Source organism: Penicilliopsis zonata (assembly GCF_001890105.1).
Source record: "Penicilliopsis zonata CBS 506.65 unplaced genomic scaffold ASPZOscaffold_11, whole genome shotgun sequence".
NCBI classification, from domain to species: Eukaryota; Fungi; Ascomycota; class Eurotiomycetes; order Eurotiales; family Aspergillaceae; genus Penicilliopsis; species Penicilliopsis zonata.
The window spans coordinates 422,255-448,121 of record NW_019208920.1 but is presented as its reverse complement, the minus strand read 5'-3'; the positions used below and the strand labels follow the sequence as shown (position 1 = coordinate 448,121).

Below are 25,867 nucleotides of genomic sequence, written 5' to 3'. Positions count from 1 at the left end.
TCCACGTCTGGTTGATAGAGGACACTCGTCCAGGCACCCTGAGCCTGCAACCAGCGAGAATACAAGCAAGTCCGACGATTACACGCCAGTTCCAGTGTTGACAGTATTAATAATGTCAATGTTTGGAGCTTTTAACCGATTCATCGGGCGCCTGGACGCCGAGCCTGTCCAGCAATCTCGCCAGAATTCGACGGGGGATAGCTCGTTCGGCTTCCAAGTGCTACGTAACAAGGACGCCGAGCTACCTCTAGAGCCTTGGTTTGATTTTATCGTGGGCATCAATGGTCACCCGATTGTATGGAATACACAGACTTCTGACAAGATAACCTGCGAGAAGCTCCTAACCGTACGTAACAGGAGGACCCGGATCCAAACCTGTTTGCTACCGAAGTCCGAAACTGTGCTGGGTCGAGTGTGACGCTGGAGATCTGGAGTGCAAAGGTATCCATGAGATGTCTATTGGAAAGGGGGAAGGAGGCTCTGTTTATGGAGTATAATGCTAACAGGAACTGTAGGGCCAACGGACACACACAGTCTCGATCCCCGTCTCCCCTACGAACCCCGCCCTCGGGCTCGCACTGCAGCTGGCACCGCTCTCCTCGACGCAACATATCTGGCATGTGCTGAATATTCCGTCGCCGCTGAGCCCGGCGTATCGCGCCGGCCTGCTGCCACACTCGGACTACATCATCGGTACCCCGAGTGGCACGTTACGCGGCGAGTCTGCGCTGGGTGAGCTGGTCGAGGACCACCTGGACCGCACTCTGGTGCTGTGGGTGTACAATAGCGAGTTTGACGTGGTGCGCGAGGTCGAGCTCGTTCCGACTAGAGGTTGGGGCGGCGAAGGGGCCCTAGGCGCCGAGCTGGGCTATGGCGCCTTACATCGCCTACCTGTTGGGTTGGGAGAGGAAGTCGAGGGTCCCGGGGAGGTGGTCTTTGAAACGAGAGAAGATGGCACTTCTGGATTCGCACAGGGCTACTCGCAGACCGTCTCGCCTCATACTGCGACTGAAGATACCGGGGCACCTGTCGGCCACTTTCTGATTCCTGCAAACATGGCCTCGCCTCCTCCGCTTCCCACGTCGGGCAACAAGGCAGAGCCTCGACACAGCGGCGGACGTCGCGCGGGGAGAACACGGCCAGGAGTCGTCTCGCCAGACAGGGCCTTTGACGAGTACTTTGCTGAAGGAGAACAGAAGAGCCGGGAGCAGGATTTTGCACCCTCCCGCCGGGGCACTCCCCTGCCGCCGCCTCCGAAACTGGGGGGTGCCAATCCCACTGAGAGTGGGCCAGAGTCAACCAATTGATACGAGACCACTAGTTATATTTGATTCTGTACAGTAAAGATACCAATTACGTTGATGTGCTCAAATAGGTGCCCAGCTCGAGGCACAAACGTATAGCGAGAACATGGTAAATGCCTTCTTCTAGTCTAGACAATACATATGTGGAAAATACACCATCCGACCGAACGGTTACTGGCAACGCTCAGAACAAAGAAAAGAGGTAAAGAGACAGAGAGAAAGAGAGGATCCGATATAGGGGGGGGGGAAATCAGAGGCCCTTTCTCACCAAATCCTCAAGCTTCTGGCGGGCCATGCTGATCTTGTCCTCCATCATGGAACGGGCCATGCCGCTGTGCGCCATACCGGTGTAGTAGATGTACTCGGCCTTGTTGCGGATGAGCAAGTGCTGCTCCGCCACGGCGGGGACCTTCTTCTCGTACTCCCAGATCAGGTCCGAGACGTTGCGCATCGTGACGGGGAGGATGGTCCAGGCGGCGATGGTGCCGAGGGCGAGGGGTGAGGCAGTCCGCAAAACGATCCCCCGGTGCCGCGAGACGATGGAACCCGCCATGGCGGCCACAGCAACGTAGACAGACCCCGGGACCAGGCGTTCGCCGGACTCGGGCGAAGGGGCCAGCGACGCGACGGTGTTGGTGAAGGCGTTCTCGATGTGGAAGGCACGCGACAGCAGCTCGTTGAAGCGGTTCTCGACCGCCAGCGAGTGCGAGTACAGGAACAGCCGGGCCTGGCGCACCTGGGCCGTCAGGATATCCGTCGGCGTCGGCGAGGTAGACGTCGACGCCGGAGCAGCGGCAGCGGCAACGGCAGCTGCAGACGGGGCAGGAGGAGCAGGCTTCACCAGCTCCACGGTCTCGGTCGGAAAGTCATCGTAGATAGGTTTTCTCTGGTCTCCAAGTCAGATCCATCATCAATTGCACAAATAAATCTGTATCCCGCCAGCACATACCGAGTCACGAGGCGCCTCTGCAAAGGCCGTCTGCCGAGGGTACAGAGCGACACTGCCAGCCACGAGAGCGGCTGCGAGCGGACCAACCGCACCCTATCGAGTCAGCAGTCATTCCATTTCACGTCGAAATCAACCTGGGAGACATACTCGCTGAAGCATTGGCCGGAACGACATCGTGGCGGACAGACCGGATCAATTGTAGGTCTGTTGGTCGGGACTGTCACGTCGAGCGAGGGAAGTTTCGGAGCGGTTGGCGGTGGTGTCTAAACCGTGCACGCCAAGAGATGCCATGCCACAAATTTATAGCATTTACACGCAGATATTGAGGATTTGATTTGATTTATAGTTGGAGGTATATAAGCTCAGTATTTTGTAACTAGAATTCGATTGATTTAATATGAAGCAATCTGACCGAAATCGAAATAAAACCCCAGAGGCTGCACAGCAGAACAACGCTAAAGTCACGGTTTAAAGGCCCCGCCAAGCCTTCCGGATCGTCCAAAAAACCTGCCTGGCCAGACCAAACAAAGGGACAGCCAACACTGCTCTGGGTATCTCTGTGTGTGTTGCAGCTTGTTCAATATGCTGGCTCCACTCCGCCAGCAGCCATGGACATGTCGACAATGTCTGCAGCGCCTGCAACGCCTGCAGAGCGTGCGGAGCGTGCGGTCGGCACGCTGCTTCGAGACGGCGGCCACCAGCGCCGTCTACACTCACCCACCACCACAATCACGCTCGAAGAAGGTCGACGATGAGACGTTACGACGGGTCTTCGACTCGCAGCCGTTCTGGAGTGAGTTTTCGCAGCGTCCGATCGTCAGCTCGAAGCGGAAAACTGGTCTCGTGCAGAACCAGTACCTGACCAGCCCGGACGGGTTTCGCGAGTTTGCCACTACAACACTACAGAAATGCCAGGGGATCGTGGCCCGAGTGCTGGCAGCGAGGACTGTGGAGGAATACCGGGGCATGGCGCGCGATCTGGACCGCCTCAGCGACCTGCTGTGTCGAGTGATTGATCTGTCCGACTTTATGCGGTCGATGCACCCGGACCCGCAGATCCAGGAAGCCGCGACGCAGGCGTACGCGCTCATGTTCGAGTATATGAACGTGTTGAACACGACGACGGGGCTGCACGACCAGCTCAAGACGGCGATCGATAGCCCGGAGGTGGCGGCATACTGGAGCGAGGAGGAGAAGATCGTGGCGCAGATCCTAATCAAGGACTTCTCGAACTCGGCCATCCACCTCCCACCGCATGAACGGCAGCGGTTTGTCAACCTGTCGAATGATATCAGCCAGTTGGGATCGGAATTCGTCCAGGGGGCCGAGACTGCCACCTCGCACGTTGGGCTCAACGCCAACGATCTCGCGGGGCTGGACCCCATCGTGGTGCAGAAGATTAAGCGGTGGAACAAGAAGGCTCCTGTGCCCACGACGGGGATGATCCCCCGCCTGGCCCTGCGCTCTGTGCACAGCGAGCAGGCCCGTAAGCAGATCTACCTGGCCACTCGGACCTCAAGCAGACGGCAGATCCATCGGCTGGAAGAGCTGCTGCGGAAACGCGCCGAGCTGGCCCAACTGTCCGGCTACCAGAGCTTCGCCCACATGACACTCGGCGATAAGATGGCCAAGAGCCCCGAGGCCGTCTCCAAGTTCCTGACTTCGCTCGTCGCCAGCAACCGGGGCTCGGTGCGCGAAGAACTGGCCCGGCTCCAGCAGATGAAGACCTCGGGGACACCGCTCCAGCCCTGGGACCACGCATACTACGTGCACCACCAGGTGATGAAATACTCACAGCTGCGGCGGTCCCGCGAGCTGAGCGCCGTCCCCGAGTATTTCTCCCTCGGTACGGTGATGCAGGGCCTGTCGCGTCTGTTCGACCGGCTGTACGGGGTACGGCTGGTCCCGCAGGAGACGGCGCCTGGCGAGACGTGGAACAGCGACGTGCGCCGGCTGGACGTGGTGGACGAAGCCGACCGCCATCTAGCAGTCATCTACTGCGACCTGTTCTCGCGGCCCGACAAGAGCCCCAACCCGGCGCACTTCACGCTGCGGTGCGCGCGCGCCATCTCCGCCGACGAGATCGCCGAGGCCGCCGCCTCAAGCCCCAGCGCACACCCGAACGACGGGATGGCCACAGCCGTGGACCAAGCAACCCAGACGCTGCGCCAGCTCCCCACCATCGCGCTGGTCTGCGACTTCCAAGACCCGCCCGCCGACGGCTCGGGCCAACCCTCGCTCCTCAGCGAACACAGCGTGCGCACCCTCTTCCACGAAATGGGCCACGCCCTGCACTCCATCCTCGGCCAGACATCCCTGCAGTCCATCTCCGGCACCCGCTGCGCAACCGACTTCGCCGAGCTCCCCTCCGTGCTCATGGAGAGCTTCGCCACCGCCCCCGAAGTCCTAGCCCTGTACGCCCGCCACTGGAAAACAGACACCCCGCTTTCAGAGTCCATGGTTCGCAGCATGGAGCGCGACCGCCTCGCCCACGCCTCCATCTACGGCGCCGTCGAGGACGAGGCCCAGATCCTCATGGCCCTCGTCGACCAAGCATACCACTCCCTCAACGCCGATACTCTCTCCACCTCTGCAGAGGGGGCGATCAACAGCACGGCAATCTACCATGCCGTCTCCTCGCAGCATTCCTCTCTCCCGGATCCAACCGATACTTCCCCGCTTACCTCCTGGCAGGGCTTCTTCGGCCACCTCTACGGCTACGGCGGAACGTACTACAGCTATATCTTCGACAGGGCCATCGCCCATAAGATCTGGCAGGAGGTGTTTCAGTCCGGTCGCGCGGCGACAGACCGTGCTGCGGGCGAACGCTACAGGGATCAAGTCCTCCGTTGGGGCGGCGGGAGAGACGGCTGGCGCTGCGTCGCGGGTGTCCTGGGTGCTTCGCATCCGAGTAATGCTGATGGCCGCTTGGCCGAGGGTGGCGAGGAGGCTATGCGGGAGGTTGGTCGCTGGGGGTTGCGTGTATAAAACAGTCTTTCTTTTACCTGACACACTGTACAACAATATATCGATATGACTATATCATATAATCCTACAAACACAAAACGTTGTGACTCATGGTTTGAGTAAATGTGGATTGGGTATCCAGCACTAGTAATTACATACAATAGCCATTACAAAATATGAATAAACAGACAGAAGAAAAAATTGAATGGCGATACCCACTCATCACAACCCCAGCTCCGATCGTCCGTCCTCCGAACCTAGTAACGGTGTCGATAAGGGTGTTGTCCGGCATGAGAATTGACTAAACTCTGAAACAATTCTAACGGTCGTCAGTATGGTTTATTGAAGAAGCACTGAGTACCTGATACAGTGCCTAGAGCTGTACATACCGCCTGTGCTCATCGTGCCAATCCGCGTTGGCAGCGCGCAGATGCTTAATCTGTTCCTGGATGCTCGCCATCTGCAATGAAAACAATATGTCAGTAACGCAGTTCGCCAGAGGGAACGTTTTCGATCATTGAAATGAAAGAAGAAACGGGTGTCCCACCGTTCCCTCAATGGTAGAGCCAAGGTCCTCACCTTCCGTGGCGGCCGGACCTGCGTCGTCTCCCCCGACGGCATGGTCCTCTGCGTCACCCGCTTCCCTGGTGGCCCAACGGCTGCCCTCCAACCCGACGGGGGTACCCTTGGTGAGCTCCTTCTCTGCGTTCAGGGCGCCCAGTTCTGCTTCGAGCTCGCGCACACGCTTGCGGCTGGCCGAGATGGAGGCGTCCACTTCGCCGAGCTGCTCGAGCAGCGACATATTCTTGTCGATCTGATCGTTCAGATCCCGCTCCCCCTTGGCCAATTTCTCCTCCATCTCCTGGGTCTGGGCCTTGGCGGCCTCAAGCTCGCCGGTGACGGTCTCGAGCTTGGCCTGGACTTGCGAAACCTCCTCTTGAGCGGTCGCCAGCTGCTGCGAAACCGTCGCCAGCTGCTCGGACTGCGCGCTTGCGGCGCTTTCTGCGGCCGCGAGCGACTTCTGAAGCTCCTCCACCTGCACGGTCACATCTCTGTGCTTCTGCTCAAGGTCAGCCCGTTGGGCCTCGGCCTGAGACAGCGCAGTGGCATGCTGTTGGACGAGGGCGTCGGTCGCAGCTGTAGTGCGCTGGGCCTCGGCGGCCGCGGCAGATTCCGCGTCAGCCAGCTTCTGTTCCAACTCGACGATCTTCGCCTTGAGCTCGTCCAGGGCAGAGGTGTCCTCCGCGGTAGCCTTGGCCTGCGACAGCTGAGTGTTGAGGTCCGCCAGCACAGCCTCATGCGATCCTTGCAGCTCGGCCAACTTGGTCTCGTGGGCCTGTGCCAGGTCCGCCCGTAGGGCCGACACCTTCTCCTCTTGGGTCGTGAGCAGCATCTCGATGGCCTTGCTGTGTTCGGCTTCGGTCTCGGCGCTCTTCGAGGCATGGGCACTCTCCAACTCGGCTCGCAGAGCAGCCTGTGCGTTTTCAAACTTCTTGTTCAGCTCGGCAATCTCGCTCTCGCGCGACTCTGACTGGGCCGAGAGTTCCGCAGCATGACGTTCAAGTGCCGACTGCAGCTCCGTCTCGATGGACTCAATCTTCTTGGCGTGACTGGCCTCAAGCTCAGTCTTGGCGGCAAGCAGCTCATCGTGCCTGCGCTGGAGATCTCCCACGGCGCTCTCCTGGGCGCCGGTGGCGTCAGATCGAACCTTTTCAACCTCAGTCGCGTGCTCCGTCTTCAGAGCCTCGATGGCCTGCGCGTGCTGCTCCGCGGCAGCTGTGGCTTCCTGAATGTGTTGCTCGATCGTCTGGGTCGCGACCGCTAATCTCTCCTCCAAACTCTGGACTGCAGCCTCATGGTCTGATTCCTTGGCCTTGGCCTGGGCTTCAAACGTCGCAAGGTTCTGCTGCAGCGCCTGCAGTTCCCCCTGTTTGCCTTCAACTTCGCTCTGCAAGGTCTTGACAATGTCGCGTTCAGAAGAAAGCTCAGACTCTAACGTTCCCAGGCGCTCCTTGAGCTGATTGATCTCCTCGGCCGCGGCGGCCTCCGCAGACTTGGTGCTCTCTTCGGAGGCCTGCAGCACCTCGGCGAGCCTGCGTTCGGTGGTGTCCAGTTTCTCCTTCACATCATCGAGATCCGTCGTCAGCTTGGTCGTAATCTCGGCAATCGCCTGCTGCAGCTCTTTCGAAGCGAGGGCGGCTGCCGCTTCCAGTTCGGCCTGCAATTCCTGGACCTTCTCCGAGTGGGCAGCGCTCGCCGAGTCAGCAGCCTCCTTGGCAGAGGCCAGTTCTTGCGTATGGGTGGCAGTCAGCATGGCGAGAGCAGAGTCGTGTTCGGCCTTGAGCTCGGCAATCTTGCCCTCATGCCCAAGGTCTAGTTCCTTGGTCTTTTCCGACAGCTCTTGCGCGGTGGCGTCGCGGACCTCCTGGAGCTGAGTCTGCGCGGCCTCCACCTCTTGCTGGAGCTTGGCAATCGCCTCGTCCTTCTCGGTGAGACGCTGGTTAGTCGCGTCGGTGCTATCCTGGCTCTCTGACTCGGCTTGGGTCAACTTGGCCTGCAGCGCAGCCACTTGCTCCTCTAGAGAGGTGATGGCCTGTTTGGCCGACTCCTCAGCTGCACGGATTGCCTCCTGCTTGGAATCATCCAACTTCTTCATCTCGGTTTCGAGGTTCTCCACCACCTGATCACGGCCCTTCAGTTCACGGTCGAGCTCGTCAAAGGCGGCGGCCTTCTGTTCGAGGACTTCGTTGGCGGCGTCCAAGCCGGCCTTCTGAGCGTCAAGTTCAATCTTCAACGCCTTGATCTGCTCGGCGTATTCGCTCGCTGCGGCTTGCTGGTCGGCCAGTTCAGTCTTCAGAGCCTCCAACTCAGCCTTGTGAGACTCCTTCAGCTCCTCAAGAACGGCAGCGGTCTTCTCGTCGCCTTGTTCGAGAGCCAAGGCCTTGGCGGCCTCGAGTTCCTTGATGGAGGTCTCTTCCAGAGCAGCGTACTTGGCCTCGGCGTCGGCCAGACGGGTCTGCAGGGCCTTGAGCTCTTCGGCATGCTCCAGGGCCATCTTGTCAATCTTGGCCGCATGCTCGTGACGGATAGCCTCGGTGGCGGTTTCAACCTTGGACGATTCCTCCTCTGCGGAAAGGGCAAACTGGGCCATTTTTTCCTTGACGGCGTCGAGTTCGGCCTGGAGGCTGGCGACGGTGGCCTCGCTCTCGGAGAGCTGCTTTTGCAGGGCGTGCAGCTTCTCGACATCTTCGGGCGAGTGCTTGGCGACATGTGACGTAGAAACGGTGCTTAGCCGCCTCCTTGCTTCCGCTGTTGCAGAGGCTGTGGGTCTGACAGCCGGACGGGTGGCACTCGACGAGGTAGTGGTGGTGGTGGAAGAGGGGTGGGTGCCAGAGCGAGCCGAGTGCGTCGCGCTGGTCAGCTTACCCACCGTACGGCTGGTGGTGGTGGAGGTAGCAGTGGTGGGAGTTGTGCGGGAGGTGAGCGGCTTCTTATCCCCCGTGATACTGGCGATGCTGGCTCTCCGGTCGACCGTGGAGACCGTAGGCCGAGTAGGCGCCCTAGTCGAAGTGCTGCCGACGAGCGACATGCGCTTGGCGGACCCGGAGATGCCCCTCCTCTCATCGCCGGAGCTGGCGATGGACCGCGGCTTCTCATCGGCGGAGCTGCTGACCGAAGCACGGGAGCGATGGGTGGCCGTTGTACTGGTCAGCGGCTTGCGAGTGACCGAGGCGGCAGTAGTTGTCGACGGGCGAGTAGGGGGCTTGTTCAAGGTGCTGCCGTTGGTGGTGGAGGAGCGCACGGCCGAGGAGGTTTTCCCCGTGGCCGAGGACGAGGTGGTGGGCCGCTTCCCGGTGGTGGTGGTGGCAGTGGCGGTCGTCCCCGTCGGGTGATGCTTGATGGTAGAGGTTACCGCAGAGTTCTTCTTGGTCGGCGAGGACTCGACAATGTTCTCCTTGGAGGCCTCCGGGCTCGACTTGGCGTCTTCCGTGCCAGAGAAGATGGCGGAGGAGTCGACGGGGGTGGCCGGCGCGGGCACCTCCACGTCCGATTCCGGAGGGGGAGGAACAATGGGTTCATCGACCGAGGCCATTCTGAATTGTGGTGCGTATGTGAGGTCTCTCTGAGACGAGGGAGAGGAAAGTCAACGAAGTAGCGGTGAGGGAGCTGTCTGAAGCCACGATCTGTTGATTAGCAGGTGTTTTCAATCAGAGCAAAACGGCAGCCGCGGAAAAAAAAAAACAACAACAAAAAACAAAAAAAAACAAACAGCGTATGTAGCAGAGAGTCGAGAAATTCTGCAAGATAGACAACAGCAGCGACAAGGATACCAGGGCGAGAGAAATTGTACGACGGCAGAGGGCAGGGAAGGCCAAAGTAAAGCTGTTGGGCAGCTCCTGAGCTCTGCTTCTCGTTGGAGCGGAAGCTGCAGGCAGGTACAGAGGGGGAATGGTGCGGCAGCAGAGGAATAGACGAAGAAACTCACCGGATGACAGCTCAAGGAGGAAGGGATTTGCAGTAGAGATTATAATTAATTAGGTTGACAGGTAAGGTATAGGACATGAAGAGAGGAGGAGGAGTATGGAGCAGAGAGTTGTTGGTGTCTAGAAGAACAAGAGGGGAACAGAAAGGGGCCGCTTCTGCCAACGATTTAGCGTGGCTCCATGAGTATATGGAGTATGAGGATATGGAGAATATTGTTAAGATACTTCAGTAGAAAGAGAATAACAGTATAAATATTATAGAAGTAAATAGAATTATGAAAGAATTTAATATTAATGCTATATAAAAATTATGAATAAAGGACATACGGAGTAGGATACTGTAGTTCTATTCAATATAGTTACTCCATACTATATACTATTAGAAATAGTTTACCTACTATAAGAATCAAAGGAAATATAACAGTTATATGTAATAGACTAAGTTGTCTATTTCTCTGTTTATTTCTTTGTTGACGGGATATCGCGAACCACTCTTTATCAGGTACGTCTTTGCCTCCACTACAGAGTACACATAGTTAGTATATAGTTAGTAGCTATTATCTATAGTACTCCACCAGACTGGCCATCCTGCTATTTATTATAGGCATCTACTATTCTAAACATTCTACTGCTTAAAGACATTATACCGGTCTTATACCGGTCTTATATACCGGAGTATAATTTGTTCATTAGTGAGACCATATGCCGAAAGATGTCTCATATAGAGTAGTACCCATATCATACAACCATTAATAGATATACAATTCCCATAAAACCATCGAGGTGAAGTCAATCGAACAGCCATGCCCACTGGGCCTCGGGATATTTCCTTCGTAGATCGGCGCGAATCCTTTCCGTCTGTGTCTGGAGATCGGCAATCGTCCGCCCGCGGAGTCGGTGGCCGTACACTCTCATGATTTGGATGTAGCGATCGGGTCCTGTACAGTTAGTGGATATTTCTTGATCCCTAGACAAAAGAGGTCTACCTTGGTATTGCTTGAGGCCATCTAGCAACGCCCTTCCCTCCTCGTCTGTCCATACTTTCTGGATCCCGGTGATGACAAGACTGTCGTGTCTTGATTCAAGAATACTCGCGTTGAGACCATCGTCAAGACTTGAACGCTTCCGCATACCCCGCCGGGAACTGATTGCCTCACGACGGTCTCCACCAAGCTTGCCAGAACGGACAGCTGCGATGAGACGGCGTAGAGGGAGACGCATCGCGGCGCTGAGCGCGCACTGAGGCACGAAACCCTCCGCACAGAGGTTGTAGGTGCGGGTGAGCAAGCCGGCGAGAAGATCGAGCACCCGTAGTAAATGAGGGGCTGCCTTGCGGGCTAGACTGCCCTCAGCACCGCTGGTGTGACTTAAGTAATGTGCTTTGAAGCAGGTCTTGCTCAGCCGCACAATCCGTGGGAGGGTGTACTGCTCAAACTCGGTCAGTAGGTTGGTCGCGTTGACAGCACCGCCTGGGGAACCACCCTCGGTGGCGAGCTCCAAGACTTTGGCGAGGATGCCATATGTCTCATCGGAGAGTGTTTGGACGAGATTCTTTGACTCGCGTCGGAGATGCGAGGAGCAGTCGCCATTCTCGTCCTGGGACCGCTGTACCGCGAGCGTCTCGTAGACGTCAGACAATACCCTAATCAGCATGTCGGACGCCGAGAAGACATGCAGAGAAGATGGCTTGCCGGCTTTTAACTGCCTTGCTTTCGTCATGAGAGCGGCCCAATTCTCTTCCTGGCCTCCAAGTTTTTTGGCTTCCTCGAACCACGCTTCTTCCTCTTCGTCCTCGTCTGAAGACCTCTCAGTAGATCTCTCATCGTCGCTGCTCTCCGAGTCGCTCTCGCTGGATCCTCCGCTCTCAGAGTCATCGCTTTCGTATCGCTTCCGAGCCTGTCCCGCTGTTCCCTGAGACGACGGTTTCCCCCGCGTCATAGGAGGGATCTCGACGTGAGCCATATGCTGTGGAAAGCGGCGTGCACCCGTTGCCTCCTCTATGGGTGCGTAGTCGACAAACAAGTCGAGATCTGCCGGTGTATCTCCAAGCGAGCTATGCTCTTCTTCTTCCTCCCTGATATATGAGTCCGCGTGTCGTGTCGTGATTATCGCGCCGGCGCTTCGTGTAGACTTGGGATTCGGCCGTTCAGGGGTGTGTTCCTTGCCAAGGCCATGCAAGTATTGCTGTAATAATTCCCCAGGCGTAGAGACTTGCTTTTTTGTGTATTTTCCGACACGCGGCGATCGTCGAATTGGCCAGGTCCTTCCGACCGGCGTTTCTGGCACTTCACCCTGCTGTTCTGCATTAACACCTTCTGTCTCTCCATCCCCGTCACTGTCCTGCTCATCATCAACCGATTCTCCATCCGATGGAGGAATTTCGTAGATATCCAAAGACGACTGGCGTCTGCTCGCCGCGCGACGCGCGACGCGAGACCGACTCGCCGTTGTCCTGTTGACGTTATTTAATAGATCCAGCGCCTGCAACGTAGACTTGCTGCTCCTTTTTTTCTTCTGGGATGCAGCTGGCCGTGCCCTCCCCATGGCGACAGTTCCATGAAGTCCAGGAATTGATCCCAGCTCATTGAGGCGCGTCCAGGGTGAAGATCATGACGTGGTGGGATAAAAGCTTTGGTGGGGCACAACTTCAGTTACTACAACATCCTTTACTTTGAATACTCCGTACACAAATACATCACATAAAACTGCTTCTTTCAATGGATTCAGTTCGAGTTCTCCCCCGCCTGGACCCCTCGGGGAGCTACAAGTTCACAACCCCCAGCAAACGCATCCATGACCATCCCGACGTCGCAGAGTTCCTGGTCTCCAGGGCGTACGGCGACCTGACGACCTTCCTGCTGCAGCTCAACCGGTCGATGTTCCCCGTGAGAAGCACAGAGGAGGATGGTACGGTCCAGACGTGGCCGCTCAACTCCGAGGCTGTCGAGTTCTCTGCCCCCGTCCGCCAGCTGCAGCAGCTCCTGCTGCGGCTCGAGGCAATCCTCGACGAGGCCCCGCCAGATACAGGCCCGCGGCGGTTCGGGAACATCAGTTTTCGCAAGTGGTATCAGATCGTGGAGAGTCGTGCAGCGCAGCTGCTGGAGGAGTTCCTTGCGCCGGAGGTGCTGCAGACCCAGTCGGCGGATCCGCAGGGCCCCTCGGCCAGGGAGGAGCTGACGGCGTATTTCCTGGGCAGCTGGGGCAGCGCTCAACGCCTGGACTATGGAACGGGCCATGAATTGAGCTTCCTGGCTTTTCTGGCGGGCATCTGGAAGCTGAACGGGTTTCCGCTGGCTGATCGGGGAGTCGAGGAGCGAGCCATCGTCGTGGGGGTGATAGAGCCGTATGTTTTTTATATCTACTCTCTTTCTCTCTCTCTCTCTCTCTCTCTCTCTAACGACTTAGATATCTCGAACTTATTCGATCGATTATCAAAACGTATACACTGGAACCTGCAGGATCTCACGGCGTCTGGGGTCTAGACGACCACTCGTTTCTCCCGTATATCTTTGGTTCAGCCCAGCTGTCGCCAGCGATTACCCCCTCCGACCGGACACCTGAAGAAGGCTCGCTGACTGACGCACCGAGTCCGAATGGCGTGGCAAAGGCGAACATCGTCGCAAGAGAGCGCAGACATAACATGTATTTCTCCGCGATTGGGTTCATCTACGACGTGAAGCGGGGGCCGTTCTGGGAGCATAGTCCCATGCTCTTTGATATCTCGGGCATTCCAGCGGGATGGGCAAAAATCAACAAGGTAGACCTCCTTTCCTTCCCCCCATAGATGATAGATCTGACGATCAGGGAATGATCAAAATGTACAATGCAGAAGTCCTCTCCAAATTCCCCGTGGTGCAGCACTTCCCCTTCGGTTCTTTATTCAGCTGGGACCGGGACCCAAATGCCGTGGCGCCCCCATCATCCATCCATTCTTCATCCGGCCCTCAGCGGAAGCCCACACCGACAGATCCCGGTTCTACCTCGGCTTCCAACGATGGCTCCGCCGAGCTTACGACGACAAAGGCCCCCTGGGCCACTCCGCGGTCCACAGCTGCTGCCCCGCCCCCGATGGGCGCCACGGCTGCACCGTGGGCATCAACAAGACTACCTGACAGTGCTAGACCGCCAGTACCGTCTACCCGGCTACCGGATACGTCACGGATGCCTCCGGGGCCGATGGCGTCTACGCGGGCTCCCTGGGCGAGGAATCCTGATGGCCCGTAGGGTACATGATGAGCATAATGAGCAATGCAATGAGTACGTATTACATAGTAGTATACGTATAGTTATCTTATTATTCATAGAGTATAGTACAATTAGTGTAGCTAGTGTAGTCAACGCAGGGGTATCTTGATGCCGTATAATCATGTCGTCTAGGTATATATACCTTAATCAGAATCAGAGCAATAGCCGACCAACGCAGCAGATCGCAGCTTGGGAGGCGGTTCTACAGGAGTTTCCTGCTCGTCGCCGTCTCCTGTAGGGGTCTGCTTTAAAGGAGTCATAGTCTTGCGTCGTTTAGTCTCGGGCTTCCACGCTGTTTCGTGCGTGGCAAGGAACGGATCAACCGCCGCGCGAGTGTTGCCTGCCAATTCAGAGCGGAGGGCGGCTTTGCGGTCTGTCGGACCCTCTGATTTGAGGCGTTTCAGTTTCTTTAGTTTTTCGTCTTTCGACGAATTCGAAGGAGAAGGAGAAGACGATGAAGAAGGTGGAGCGAAGAACATCGGCCGTACGCGCAGTGCTGCTCGCGTACTATCCTCCGGCGTGGTGCCGAAATCGACCATCCCCGCGCGGAGGCGATCTTCCTCGGTCTCGTCGACGAGCTCGATCCCCAGGCTCATTTTATCCTGCAGCGCCTCGCGGTTTGCCGCGGCCTTTTCAAGCGTCTTGCGCTCCGCGCGGAACGTGCGGCGCAGCCGCCTCGACTGCTCGTACGGATCATCCCAGTCGCGCTGCTGGCGGCGCTGCAGCTCCAGAATTCGAGTTGTCGCCGTCTCCGCCTGTCGTTTGTCCTCTACCTTCCCCTCCAGCTTTGCAAACGGGTCCGCCGCAAGAGACTCAACCGTCTCTTCCCCAGGAAGTTTGATCCGGATCTCCCCCGGCGCTAGCTCCGCCTTGTCGTCTCCCGTCTCCCTCTTCCGAGCACCCTCGACAACGACGTACGCCGTGTTCTGCGGATCGGTGCGGATCTCAATCCACCCGCCGCACGCGGTATGTTTCATGCGGAAACTATAGATGGGCGTCGAGTAGTAATTACCCACCTTCTTCTTCTCGGCGTTGAACCGCACCCCTTGGCCGATGATGGTCTCGTGCGGCTTGCACGTCGTGCACCAGATCGCAAACGGCATCTCGAACCGCACCACCAGAGCGCCTGTCGTGTGTAGATGGCGCGCCCGCGCTCCGAGCGGGTGCTTGCCCGCCAGCTTGTTGCCTGTCGTCAGTCCCTCCTGGTCGGGAGGGACGTACCGTCCCATATCTACAGATGCCTGTTAGTCTTTTTTTTTGTTGCACAACAATCACTATCAAGCAGCTCGGGTACTCACTGAAGCCCTGCATCTTGGTGCCGTCGAGCTTGGCTACTTGACCATCACGCTGAGTCTGGATACTTGGACAGTGGAAAGATTGCCAGCTTATCGGTGGATAAGGGTTAGTCATCTCCCCGGATCAACGATGTTCCAGCCGGAATTGCAAGGGTCCGGTCCGGTCTGTGCGTCTAAACTGAAAAATACAGTAATTTTCATCTCTACTGGGTGACATCTACATCTCTTTGCGTGCATGGATTCTACTTGGGTGTCTATTAGGAGGCATCTGAAGGTACAGAAGTATTATAAGACTCACCAAAATAGGCTACGCCTTAGTCTCATTGGAGACGAACGGAATTTCGAAGACAAATTCCACGAGCTGGAAGAAGATACAACGGGCGAAGACACGGTGGTGCTATTCTTTATGGATTCAAGAGTCTTCGGGAATCCCTCTACAGCGTGGTTTGATACTCTAGCAAGCAGAGGACAAGAAAACAATAGTACAAAGTCTTTCTCCTAGTTTAGAATACTATTAAATCATTGATAGGTCAAGAGATCAGTTCCTACATGAGAATGTCAAATGACATAGTGACAAAGACTAGGCCCAATCATGCATCGGCGCAGTTCATCAATAACCGCTGCATGCTCTGCATGCTCTGCTTTGCAAAATCCAGCATCTCGTGATGCTTCCCCTTACCGTCAGGCCCGGCGTCGAAGACCTCCATCGAGAACCACCCGCGGAAGCCCGTCCGTAGAACCGCCCGCGCCACGGCCTCGATGGGTAGAAACCCACCGTCATACGGCATGGGCCGGTAGTCGTGGCTCCAGCGCCCTCGAGGACGCAAGCCATCTGGTGACAGGACTGTCTTGGGGATCGGGGTGGCGGGTTTGTACGCGTCCGAGATTTGAAGCAGATAGATCTTTTCGGCAGGCACGGTGCGAGCCAACTCGTCCATGCTCTCGGCAAACCGTTGATCCAGGTCTTCGCATGACACATCCTCCAATGTTCCAGACTCGGTCGTAGGGTCCCCCCATTCACTCCCCGCCGTCTGGAACGTGTCCAGGCATAACCCCACGTTCGGCCGGTCGATCGCCTGCACAATCTCCCACACGTCCTTCCAGCGCGGGGCGTGCGTCGACCAGCACCAGTTTTCGTATGCCAGTCGCATGTTCCGTCGGGCGAGCATGTCGGCCAGCTCACGTAGGTCGGCGACAATGTCCTCGCGGCGCATGCTGATTCGGTCCTCGGGCGTGTCGGTTGATCCGACCTGAACTCATTTAGAAAAATCACTCTTTCCTGTCTTTTGTTTCCCTTCTGTTCTTGATTCTCTGGCATACCTGTAGTAAGTCCGTTCCGATAACATTCATCAATTCAATCCACCCCTTTGCCCGTGCGAGAGCAGCCTGTCGCTCCACGGAACCCCTCGGCCAGCCCTCATAGTTGGCAAAGGGCTGCAACATCATCACCTTCAGCGAGGTCGCCCGGCACAGTTTCTTGATCTCCCCCGCTGCCGAGATGAGCTCGGCATAGTTCTCCTCTGCAATCTGGTGGCCCAGCAGGCGTGACCCGTAGTCCTGGATGTCTGGGAAGGAGAGCTCAATCGCCGTGTAGCCTGCGTTGCTGATTGCTTCAAGCTTACGCGGTAGCGTGTCAGAGGAGTGTGATCCGATCGAGCATGAGGCGAACGAGAGCGGGATAGATTTAAGAGAGTCTTTGGTGATAGATGACATATTGGTGTATCTTTTCTGCTGTGTCAATGAGAAAATGCAGAAGGCTCTAATAGTTTTCAATGATATTCCTCGCTCATTTGTCTCGCATCCGCAATTCCTGGCCTGTGACTGTATCGCGTTGAACAAGAGTGACGTAATCGTAGAGTCGCTCCTGAACCGCCTAGGGTTCAGGGTTTACCATTTCATCAGGTGGGCATCATCCTGCTTTCACTTTTGAGAATAAATTGTACGCTTGCTATGGATTTAGTTTCCATGATGCAACAGGCGTCGCAGCCGGGTCAGATATCCGCCGCTGCTTTATGAATTAGGAACCCTCAGATGAACAGACAAACAAAACAATTCGTCAATCTCGCCAACGAAAATGCCGTCCGAAAAACATTCTGCGGTGCAGCAGTTCAAGCGCATTGGTGTCGTGGGGGCCGGCAATATGGGCTCCATGATGACCTTTGCCTTCTCAGAACTGGGCCTCGATGTCTCTGTGTGGGACGTGTCGAAAAACAACGTGGACAAGCTCCAGGAATGGATTAAAAAAGGTAAGGAGGAGGAGAAAGCACACATTAAAGGGAATATCGAAGCCTTTTACAACATTGATGAGTTCACCAAAAGTCTGGAACGGCAAGGGGAGCGCAAGTTATTCATCTTCTCCATCACCCATGGCCACCCTGCAGACTCCGTGCTGGGGATGATAAGGCATGACCTCAAGGCTGGCGACATCATCCTCGACGGCGGCAACGAGAACTACCGACGAACCGAGCGAAGACAGAAAGAGTGTGCCGAGATTGGGGTCAGCTGGATCGGGATGGGAGTCTCCGGTGGCTATCAGTCCGCACGACATGGGCCGAGCCTGTCTCCCGGGGGAGATGCCGACGCTTTGAATTTGGTAATGCCCCTGCTGGAGCTGTATTCTGCCAAGGACCCCAAGACCGGTCGACCGTGTGTGGTCAATGTCGGGCCGCGAGGTTCAGGGCATTTTGTGAAGATGATCCACAATGGAATCGAGGGCGGCATGCTGTCCACAACCTGCGAAGCGTGGTCGTACATGCATCACGGGCTGGAGCTCACGTATGAGGAGATCGCAGACATCTTCGACGAGTGGAGCGAGAGTGGCGAGCTAAAAAACAGCTACCTGCTTCGGATCGGTGCGAACATCTGCAGGACTAAACGGACCGCCCAGGGCGACTACCAGGGCGAAGGAGCTAACCGGGATGGCGGCTACGTGTTGGACGACGTGCTCGATAAGGTCGTCCAGGACGACGACGGCACCGAGGGCACCCCCTTCTGGTCAATGATGGAGACTGCCGCACGACACATTGCTGCCCCAACACTCGCAGCTGCACATTACCTGCGAGTAGCAAGCGGCAACCGTGACGAACGCGTCCGCGCCGCGAAGAAGCTGCACATGCCCATCCCGAAACCCGTCGAGGGGATCCACAACAAAGCCGCATTCATCGATAACCTGCGCAAGGCCGTCTTCTGCTCCTTTCTCGCCTCTTTCTGCCAGGGACTCGAGATAATTAGCCGGGTCTCGCTGGAGGAAAAGTGGGATATCAACCTGGGCGACTGCCTCCGTATCTGGCGGGCCGGCTGCATCATCCAGTGTGAAGGGATCGCCGAGCTGCTGGAGCCAGCCCTGCTGTCCAACAAGCAGCTAACCAACATGAAACACGTTGACGAGGTCGCCCGGGCGCTGCAAAATAGCTTCAACCCCCTCAAAGAGATCGTCGTCGAGGGCACCCTGGCGGACCAGTACATGCCTGCTCTGTCGGCGACGCTCGAGTATCTCAAGTACGTCGGGGGCATCATGCTGCCCACCAAGTTTATGGAGGCGCAGATGGATTATTTCGGGGCTCATGCGTACAATAAGCCCGGCATTCCAGGCGAAGACCCGGGGCTGGTGAAGAAGGGACCTCATCATTATGAGTGGCAGCCTGCGTGAGGGAACTGTTAGCACTTTCAAGTATTCATTATTCGATGAAGATCCACGTCTGTTACCTGACTATTTGCCTTGGCCAGCCTCAACTGGCCCAGTTTGCATTGAATCTGTAGACTTTGCCCAGGCAGATGGATTTCGTAGGGAATGGAAGGCGCGGAGTTGCCCGCCTTCCATCTTTGGATTAGTGCCAATGTTGGGGATAGCTCTCTTCTTCTCTTCGTTTAGATTATCATTGTAGGTCATCACATTAATAACTTAATACTTAGCTACAATGGACAATTCCAGTCTTACTGGTCTGTCTCCCTCTCAGCGGCTACCTGGATGTCTCGATAACTACTACCTCCCCTCCTCCAGGGATGGAGCTGAGATCACTGCTGTGTTCAAATTCTCAATCGGACTTCTACAGTGGGATTACAATAAAATCATGGACTCCTATGACGGAGCAAGTCATGACTACGTTATCAAAGAAGCAGTCTCACCTACAGACCCTCGCAGACTTGAGCAAATGGTCGAATACAGCAAATGAATGATATTTCCAAGGCACCGGGGGAAGACACTTCTAAGCTCAATATTTTACTCCCCGCCGACGCTAGAACAATGGCTCTTTTCAGATATGGAGGAAGACCGGCATATATAGGCAACACTGGAAGGAAACAGATAATCCACATCCTAGAATCAGACTTGGGTAAATATAGCATGCCTCTCTCAGCCACCAGGGCCGCTATTCTGTCTGATCAATTTTCTATAAAAGCGTGGGACATCGCTAACGACTCTCCAATTGAGATTTCAACTCCTAAGTCAGAGTCTACGGAGTATATAAAGTGCTTAGCTTTATATCGATGGACTCAAATTTCGGTATGCCACATCCACTACCATCAAGATATGGATTGTTGATTCAACGCAGATGGAGCACACGGTGGAAGTAAGAAAATCAATTCAAGGCCTTACATTGATTCTCACAGCAATAAAGTGATAGTAATTCCATACCGTTCCAGAGATGTGAAAATTTTGGATCTTGACCAGCCGGAAGTCTCAACCACACCCTTTCTATCGATGAAAGATGATAATTTGCTTCTCAGTGCAGATGTAACGGAGATGGCCTTACTTCCTGAGCATCGCATTGAGGACTTCCAATTTGGGGATCTCATCCAAGAAGAGTTTATTGAGAAGCCTCGAGACCCGATGTTGGCCAGTATTGGAGATCATCTGGACAACTGGAGAAAACGCCGGGTTCTCTCTTCCGACAGGACCCGAGCCCTAAGATTTTCACGATTTGAGAAGCATCTAGAGGTGCACCATGTTGACAATGACCTCTGTGAACTTCAAATCGACTATACCGATCCGGATGCAGCTCTGTCTCATGATTCCATAATGATGGGAGTAGCCTCTACACGCAGAGGTTTGGAGATCTGGAATATAAGAAGCAAGGTAGTCAAGGTATTATCACCACAAACTACTGGCATTCCAATGTGCTTGGTGTTTTCGCCCCAGGACACCAGAATAGCAGTTGGATGGATGCAAGACAGAGTCACAATCAATAATATAACAACAGGTGACACTGAGGAGGATAGCGTGTATTTCAGAGATTCAAGGGATATGTTCTCTTGAACTCTTTCTAGGGGAGACGGGTTTTGATTGCCTACGCAAAGTCTCAGCCCAGTACAGACAGTGATCAGAGACCATGATGACATTGAAGAGCGAGAGAAGAAATACTTCTATTAGAGAGCCCAAGGCCACTTCTTTCAAAACTCCTTATTCCTGAATAACTGCGCGGAGCCTTGAAGCCATCAATACTATCGTAGAGCAGCTTTCAAAGTCATTTCTAGTGCCTGAAGTTGAGTTGAGTTGAGTTGATGATAGTACCCGTATTTTCAATACGCATGTAATCCACTAGTCCAGGCACAGCTAGAAGGTTTCACTAGCGCACGGCCCTTTAGAACCCCCACGTGCTCACCCAATCGGGCATTTGGCAATCCCCCCCCCCCCCCCCCCCCCCCCCCCCCCCCCCCGCCGTGTTCTGGACGTTGCGAAAATCTGCCCCTCCCTGCATGTTATCAGCAACATCACTTGCTCGCAGGTTTTCGACGAGGATTGCCAGACCTCTACGACGTATTGAATCATCCCAGCAGCTTGCGAGAAGAATGGCAGCCCTCCCTAGCACGTATGAGGGTGAGTTCAGAGAAAGGAGCGTCTGTCTCCAGATTAAAGCGGACTGATAATAACAAAAAAAAAACTGCAGACCCCGTCCGGATTGCCGTGATCGGCGGGACAGGGCTTCGCGAGCTCCCCGGCTTCACACAGGTGGCCTCTCTGAAGGTGACGACTCCCTGGGGCGAGCCGTCGTCGCCGATCACGATCCTGCACCACGAGTGCTCGACGACAGGGCAGAAGGTGGCGGTGGCTTTCCTCAGCCGGCACGGAACGCACCACCAGATCGCACCGCACGAGGTGCCTGCGCGGGCGAACATCGCGGCGCTGCGCTCGGTCGGCGTGCGGACCATCATCGCCTTCTCGGCCGTGGGCAGTCTGCAGGAGGCGATCAAGCCGCGCGACTTTGTCATCCCGGACCAGATCATCGATCGCACCAAGGGGGTTCGGCCCTGGACGTACTTTGAGGGCGGGGTTGTTGCGCATGTTCCCTTTGGGGATCCGTTTGACGAAGGGGTCGCCAAGGTGGTGCGTGCCTGCGGGCATAGTCTTGAGGGCGAGGGTGTTGTTCTCCATGATCGGGGAACACTAGTCTGCATGGGTATTTCTTTTTTCTCCCTTTTCCTCTTTTCCTCTTTTTTTTTTTGCATCTAACTCTCCATAGAAGGACCGCAGTTCTCGACTCGCGCAGAGAGCAACATGTACCGCTCCTGGGGCGGGGGTGTGATCAACATGTCTGCATTGCCCGAAGCCAAGCTCGCCCGCGAGGCCGAGATCGCCTACCAGATGATCTGCATGTCGACCGACTACGACTGCTGGCACGAGGGGACGGCCGACGTGACGGTGGAGATGGTCATGGGCAACATGAAGGCCAACGCGGTGAACGCGCGGCGGTTCGTGGTCGCCGTGCTGGACGCCCTCGCGGCGGACGAGCACGCCGCCCTCGTCAACGCCAAGCACCTCGAGGGATCCATCAAGTTTGGCGTCAGCACGCCGCAGACCGAGTGGAGTGCCGAGGCGCGCGAGAAGCTGCAGTGGCTTTTCCCGGGCTATTTCTGAATCGCCATACAGTTCAGTATAGATTAGAGATGTTTTTCATATTGCATATTATCATTACATTCATCTCAGACATAATTAAGCGTCCAGTCTTCTCTCTCTCTCATGATGATGACACTGTCTCTAATCATCTCTCAAGGTGGTCGCATTGGAAAGCAAGGACTGCTCGTCGCTCTCCTTCTTCTCCTTCTTCTCCTTCTTCTCCTTCTTCTCCTTCTGCGTCTCTTTCTTCTCCTTCGGGTCTTTCGCCAACTCTTCGATAAAGGAAGGCATCACGTTGTTGCCAGTGGGATTGATGGCCAGTTTCGGCACGCGTTCGTTGGCAGGCATTGTAGATAGTAAGTAGTATAGGAAGTATAGTATTTGTAGTATAGTGGTAGGGTAGAAGGATGGATTGTTCAGACTGGTTGTGATTTGACTGTGACTGACTTGATGAATACTAACGAGTCCATCTCTTTATACCTACACCCTCACATAGATACTGTCCATTGCAGCCTACTCTGATAATTGAAGCTGAATAGATTTGACTCTCGATGTAACTATCCCCAGCCACCTGTCCAGGCAACGGTCGTCGCAAACTAATAATCTCTATCCTGCAAGGATCAATTGAGTCATCATCGTATAGATAGGGCACCTGAATTGGTAGAAATAAATGAAAATAATTGTAGAAAGGATTCAAAAAATTAATCAAAGCAGATAGGAAGAATATCATTGATCGATGGCCTTATCGCTAGGCAGAAGAGATTCGTCATACCCTAGGGTTACGGGAGGAGCAACGTTTCTGCCTGCGGATACCTGAGCAAGGATACTTGATTGACTTGAAAACTTGATTTGTAGTGTTCGTAGTGTTCGTATTGCTGACTACTAGATATATTGTAGTATGTTATTTTCATGGCACTGGACCAGGTAGGTATGGACCAGGTAGGTATGAATTGATTATGGGTATGAACAGTTAACGCCGGAAATGCAAGAATGAGAAAGCAAGACGCCATGTACACTATGCATTGCTGGGATAGGCCACCGTCGTCGAAGGAAGAAACTCCTCCTTGATAGAGCGCAGGCTAACGAAGCGCGACAGCAGGTTCCCACTACCGGCCTTGTCGTTGGTGCCGCTGGCACGCGCGCCACCAAAGGGCTGCTGGCCCACGACGGCACCCGTGCTCTTGCAGTTGAGGTAGAAGTTGCCTGCGGCGTTGCGGAGCCGGTCCTCGGCGAAGCGGGCGGCCTCGCGATCCTGCGCGAACACCGCGCCCGTCAGACCGTACTGGCCTGTGCGATCGATCTGGTCGCAGATGGCGGGGAAGGCAGCATCGTCGTACGTGTGCACGACCAGGATGGGGCCGAACAGCTCGCGGGAGAGCAAGGGGTGGTCTGGGTTCGTGGTACGGTAGACCGTCGGCTGGATGTACCAGCCCTGCGAGGCATCGTAAGTCCCGCCGGCGAGCAGCTCGAGCTCGGGGTCCTGACGGGCATCGTCAATCACGCGGGCCAGCTTGTTGAAGGAGGCTTCGTGGATGACGGGCCCGCAGAAGTTGGTGAAGTCGGTGGGTTCGCCGACCTTGAGGGCGTTGACCTCGCGGACGAGCTGGGCGTAGAACTCGTCGGCGAGGGACGCCGCGACGTACGCCCGCGACGTGGCGCTGCACTTTTGACCCTGGAACTCAAACGCCCCGCGCACGGTCTGCACCACGGCGTTGCGAACATCGGCCGACTGGTGGATGAGATGGAAGTTCTTGCCGCCCGTCTCGCCCACGATGCGCGGGTAGCTGCGGTATCGCCCTGCGGCCACCCCTTCGCCGATCTTGCCGTACAGCATGCGGAAGACATCGGTGCTGCCTGTGAAGTGCAAGGCGGCGAATTGCGGGTGGTTCAGTGCGGCCTCGGTCACCTCGGCGGCATCACCAGGCACAAACTGGATCACATTCTTGGGCAGACCGGCCTCGAGCAGGATCTGGTGCACCAGCCAGTTCGACGCAATGGCAGAGGGGGACGGCTTCCACACCACCACGTTGCCCATCAGAGCGGGGGCGCCCGCCAGATTTCCACCGATGGCCGTGAAGTTGAACGGACTGACCGCGTAGACGAAACCTTCCAGGGGGCGATATTCAACACGACTGGACTGTTAGGTACCGACTATTATATGAGAAAGAGAGAGAGAGAGAAAAAAAAGAGAAAAAAAAGCTCACTTCCACACGCCCGAAGCATGATGCACAGGCTGCTGGGCATACAACTCCTCGGCATACTTGACGCCAAAACGGAAGAAATCGCACAACTCGGCTGCAGCGTCGATCTCGGCCTGCCAGGCATTCTTGCCCTGACCGTGCATGGTCAGCGCCATGATCTCATAGCGGTATTTGGTAGCGATCAGATCGGCCGCCTTGAGGAAGATGCTCGCCCGGTCGGCGAACGAGGTTGACGCCCAGGCACTGCGGGCGTCGAGCGCCGCGTTGATCGCCGCCTCGACGTCGGCTACCGTCGCGTTCGAGTACGTGGCAAAGGGGGCATGCGAGGCGGGATTCAATTGTGTCTGGACCTGCGAGCTTTTCACCTCCTTCCCTGCGATCACGACTGGAATGTTCAAGGGGGCTTTCTGCTTGCTCTGCGCCAGAGCTTCTTCGAGGGCTTTTCGATCCTGAGACCCGGGAGCATAATGTTTCTACCGACGCATTAGTATTGACGAAATTATCCCTAAAATAAAAACGATAATATGGCTGCTTACGTTCGGTTCGTTGTCAATCCGAGGCACCTTGAAGGTGGCGTAGGAGCCCATTGCCCGCGTAGTCGTCGTGGTCCGTGACAGTCGGGCAGACAGCGACTGCCATCTAGTCAACGGTGCTCTGCCTGAAGAAAGCATCTTTCCCTTCAAAATATCCCTGTTCTGATGGAATTGATTGTGTTTGGTCCAACGTGAGGTTGGAAAGTCACTGCCAGGAGGTGCGGGGAAGGATGATATAATATTGTGTAACCGGAAGCAGAGCCGGTTATCCACGGTCTGACACAATTGGAGAAGACAGAAGACCAGACCGATTATATGCTAGCAGTAGTAAGAACCCTGGAACTCTGAGTATCTTGATTAGCCTTACTCATATGTAAAGTTATGTTGCTACTACCTGATCTACCAATATACGACATACAGACAGGACTGCCGGCCGAGTCCCGGTAGCCGGGCCGGGATCGCATTACGTAGTATCATCTATAATATTATTATTATCTTAGTATTAGCATGAGTATTATTATTATTATCATCATTATTTGTCATATCTTTAATCTGAGGTATTTGAATGAATTATTACAGATAATAAAAATTATGTAGTAGAAGTGTGGGGTAGGGTCTTACTATAACTACATACTGTCTCTACCTGGTATATTGATCAGGATAGTATATGTACAATATGTACAATTACTTCAATGCAATGTACACCATTATTACTCTCCTGCTCTATGAAGATGTTGTATAGATGATAAAAAATCTATAATGACTATTACTTATATGGCTAACTCCTATAGAATATGCTCTTATATGATCCTTTAAAGCTCCATTCTTAAGATAAGTAGGGTCTATTCTCATCTCCTCTTAGAAATCTAATAATGATTGATTTATCATAATTTAGTACTGTATTTTCTATAGATTAACTTAATACTTACTATATCTATAGTACTCTATACCTTAAGACTTACTCTATATACTCTATCTATAATTAAAGTTATCAGGGTGGATCATGATTGACAGTACTACATATAGATAAGCAAGCTCCTAGATTCTTTAGACACTT

The 25,867-nt window shown here is 55.0% G+C and overlaps 11 protein-coding genes across 11 annotated transcripts; 5 read left to right on the top strand and 6 right to left on the bottom strand.

Moving 5' to 3' along the window:
• Nucleotides 1-54: 54 nt before the first annotated feature.
• ASPZODRAFT_134020 (hypothetical protein) lies at nucleotides 55-1,415 on the top strand. The gene is made up of 3 exons (XM_022723412.1): nucleotides 55-295; nucleotides 358-441; nucleotides 516-1,415. Exons 1-3 carry the CDS (start codon nucleotides 113-115, stop codon nucleotides 1,305-1,307), a joined length of 1,059 nt encoding a protein of 352 aa, XP_022579884.1. The 5' UTR covers nucleotides 55-112; the 3' UTR covers nucleotides 1,308-1,415.
• ASPZODRAFT_167821 (hypothetical protein) lies at nucleotides 1,313-2,452 on the bottom strand. The gene is made up of 3 exons (XM_022726843.1): nucleotides 2,401-2,452; nucleotides 2,254-2,346; nucleotides 1,313-2,190 (listed from the first exon to the last, which is right to left on the bottom strand). The coding sequence occupies exons 1-3, from the start codon at nucleotides 2,425-2,427 to the stop codon at nucleotides 1,555-1,557; spliced, it is 756 nt and encodes a 251-aa protein (XP_022579883.1). The 5' UTR covers nucleotides 2,428-2,452; the 3' UTR covers nucleotides 1,313-1,554.
• A 332-nt stretch (nucleotides 2,453-2,784) lies between these two features.
• ASPZODRAFT_134018 (hypothetical protein) lies at nucleotides 2,785-5,681 on the top strand. Its single transcript, XM_022723411.1, has 2 exons — nucleotides 2,785-5,539; nucleotides 5,610-5,681. Exon 1 carries the CDS (start codon nucleotides 2,836-2,838, stop codon nucleotides 5,239-5,241), a length of 2,406 nt encoding a protein of 801 aa, XP_022579882.1. The 5' UTR covers nucleotides 2,785-2,835; the 3' UTR covers nucleotides 5,242-5,539; nucleotides 5,610-5,681.
• Nucleotides 5,413-9,590, bottom strand: ASPZODRAFT_580813 (hypothetical protein). Its single transcript, XM_022728745.1, has 4 exons — nucleotides 9,491-9,590; nucleotides 5,800-9,404; nucleotides 5,610-5,680; nucleotides 5,413-5,539 (listed from the first exon to the last, which is right to left on the bottom strand). Exons 2-3 carry the CDS (start codon nucleotides 9,311-9,313, stop codon nucleotides 5,655-5,657), a joined length of 3,540 nt encoding a protein of 1,179 aa, XP_022579881.1. The 5' UTR covers nucleotides 9,314-9,404; nucleotides 9,491-9,590; the 3' UTR covers nucleotides 5,413-5,539; nucleotides 5,610-5,654.
• Nucleotides 9,591-10,349: 759 nt separating this feature from the next.
• On the bottom strand, nucleotides 10,350-12,298 carry ASPZODRAFT_134016 (hypothetical protein). Its single transcript, XM_022723410.1, has 2 exons — nucleotides 10,691-12,298; nucleotides 10,350-10,642 (listed from the first exon to the last, which is right to left on the bottom strand). The coding sequence occupies exons 1-2, from the start codon at nucleotides 12,246-12,248 to the stop codon at nucleotides 10,494-10,496; spliced, it is 1,707 nt and encodes a 568-aa protein (XP_022579880.1). The 5' UTR covers nucleotides 12,249-12,298; the 3' UTR covers nucleotides 10,350-10,493.
• A 123-nt stretch (nucleotides 12,299-12,421) lies between these two features.
• ASPZODRAFT_153031 (hypothetical protein) lies at nucleotides 12,422-13,928 on the top strand (the record flags this gene model as incomplete). The annotated part of the gene is made up of 3 exons (XM_022725927.1): nucleotides 12,422-13,047; nucleotides 13,110-13,461; nucleotides 13,509-13,928. The coding sequence occupies 3 exons, from the start codon at nucleotides 12,422-12,424 to the stop codon at nucleotides 13,926-13,928; spliced, it is 1,398 nt and encodes a 465-aa protein (XP_022579879.1).
• Nucleotides 13,907-15,305, bottom strand: ASPZODRAFT_160242 (hypothetical protein). The gene is made up of 2 exons (XM_022726460.1): nucleotides 15,248-15,305; nucleotides 13,907-15,180 (listed from the first exon to the last, which is right to left on the bottom strand). The coding sequence occupies exons 1-2, from the start codon at nucleotides 15,258-15,260 to the stop codon at nucleotides 14,093-14,095; spliced, it is 1,101 nt and encodes a 366-aa protein (XP_022579878.1). The 5' UTR covers nucleotides 15,261-15,305; the 3' UTR covers nucleotides 13,907-14,092.
• Nucleotides 15,306-15,834: 529 nt separating this feature from the next.
• ASPZODRAFT_70039 (hypothetical protein) lies at nucleotides 15,835-16,957 on the bottom strand (the record flags this gene model as incomplete). Its single annotated transcript, XM_022729638.1, has 2 exons — nucleotides 15,835-16,494; nucleotides 16,565-16,957. 2 exons carry the CDS (start codon nucleotides 16,955-16,957, stop codon nucleotides 15,835-15,837), a joined length of 1,053 nt encoding a protein of 350 aa, XP_022579877.1.
• A 361-nt stretch (nucleotides 16,958-17,318) lies between these two features.
• ASPZODRAFT_153027 (hypothetical protein) lies at nucleotides 17,319-22,097 on the top strand (the record flags this gene model as incomplete). The annotated part of the gene is made up of 4 exons (XM_022725926.1): nucleotides 17,319-18,889; nucleotides 19,975-19,976; nucleotides 21,130-21,639; nucleotides 21,703-22,097. 4 exons carry the CDS (start codon nucleotides 17,319-17,321, stop codon nucleotides 22,095-22,097), a joined length of 2,478 nt encoding a protein of 825 aa, XP_022579876.1.
• ASPZODRAFT_579443 (hypothetical protein) lies at nucleotides 21,937-22,483 on the top strand. Its single transcript, XM_022728727.1, has 2 exons — nucleotides 21,937-22,178; nucleotides 22,234-22,483. The coding sequence occupies exons 1-2, from the start codon at nucleotides 22,127-22,129 to the stop codon at nucleotides 22,431-22,433; spliced, it is 252 nt and encodes an 83-aa protein (XP_022579875.1). The 5' UTR covers nucleotides 21,937-22,126; the 3' UTR covers nucleotides 22,434-22,483.
• Nucleotides 22,484-23,091: 608 nt separating this feature from the next.
• Nucleotides 23,092-24,948, bottom strand: ASPZODRAFT_17581 (hypothetical protein; the record flags this gene model as incomplete). The annotated part of the gene is made up of 3 exons (XM_022727055.1): nucleotides 23,092-24,208; nucleotides 24,281-24,750; nucleotides 24,814-24,948. 3 exons carry the CDS (start codon nucleotides 24,946-24,948, stop codon nucleotides 23,092-23,094), a joined length of 1,722 nt encoding a protein of 573 aa, XP_022579874.1.
• Between the last annotated feature and the right edge of the window lie 919 nt (nucleotides 24,949-25,867).

Bases quoted from the DNA above. Each gene is read 5' to 3' on its own strand.
- ASPZODRAFT_579443 (XM_022728727.1), top strand. From the start codon at position 22,127: ATGTTTTTCATATTGCATATTATCATTACATTCATCTCAGACATAATT. The intron at 22,179-22,233 runs GTCCAGTCTTCT...TCATCTCTCAAG, and splicing joins CATCTCAGACATAATTAAGC to GTGGTCGCATTGGAAAGCAA.
- ASPZODRAFT_134018 (XM_022723411.1), top strand. From the start codon at position 2,836: ATGCTGGCTCCACTCCGCCAGCAGCCATGGACATGTCGACAATGTCTG.
- ASPZODRAFT_167821 (XM_022726843.1), bottom strand. From the start codon at position 2,427: ATGTCGTTCCGGCCAATGCTTCAGCGA. The intron at 2,347-2,400 runs GTATGTCTCCCA...CTGACTCGATAG, and splicing joins TCCGGCCAATGCTTCAGCGA to GGTGCGGTTGGTCCGCTCGC. The intron at 2,191-2,253 runs GTATGTGCTGGC...CTTGGAGACCAG, and splicing joins CAGAGGCGCCTCGTGACTCG to AGAAAACCTATCTACGATGA.
- ASPZODRAFT_134016 (XM_022723410.1), bottom strand. From the start codon at position 12,248: ATGGGGAGGGCACGGCCAGCTGCATCCCAGAAGAAAAAAAGGAGCAGC. The intron at 10,643-10,690 runs GTAGACCTCTTT...CTAACTGTACAG, and splicing joins TGGCCTCAAGCAATACCAAG to GACCCGATCGCTACATCCAA.
- ASPZODRAFT_134020 (XM_022723412.1), top strand. From the start codon at position 113: ATGTCAATGTTTGGAGCTTTTAACCGATTCATCGGGCGCCTGGACGCC. The intron at 296-357 runs GTATGGAATACA...CGTACGTAACAG, and splicing joins GCATCAATGGTCACCCGATT to GAGGACCCGGATCCAAACCT. The intron at 442-515 runs GTATCCATGAGA...CAGGAACTGTAG, and splicing joins TGGAGATCTGGAGTGCAAAG to GGCCAACGGACACACACAGT.
- ASPZODRAFT_580813 (XM_022728745.1), bottom strand. From the start codon at position 9,313: ATGGCCTCGGTCGATGAACCCATTGTTCCTCCCCCTCCGGAATCGGAC. The intron at 5,681-5,799 runs GTGAGGACCTTG...TTTTCATTGCAG, and splicing joins AGGTCCGGCCGCCACGGAAG to ATGGCGAGCATCCAGGAACA.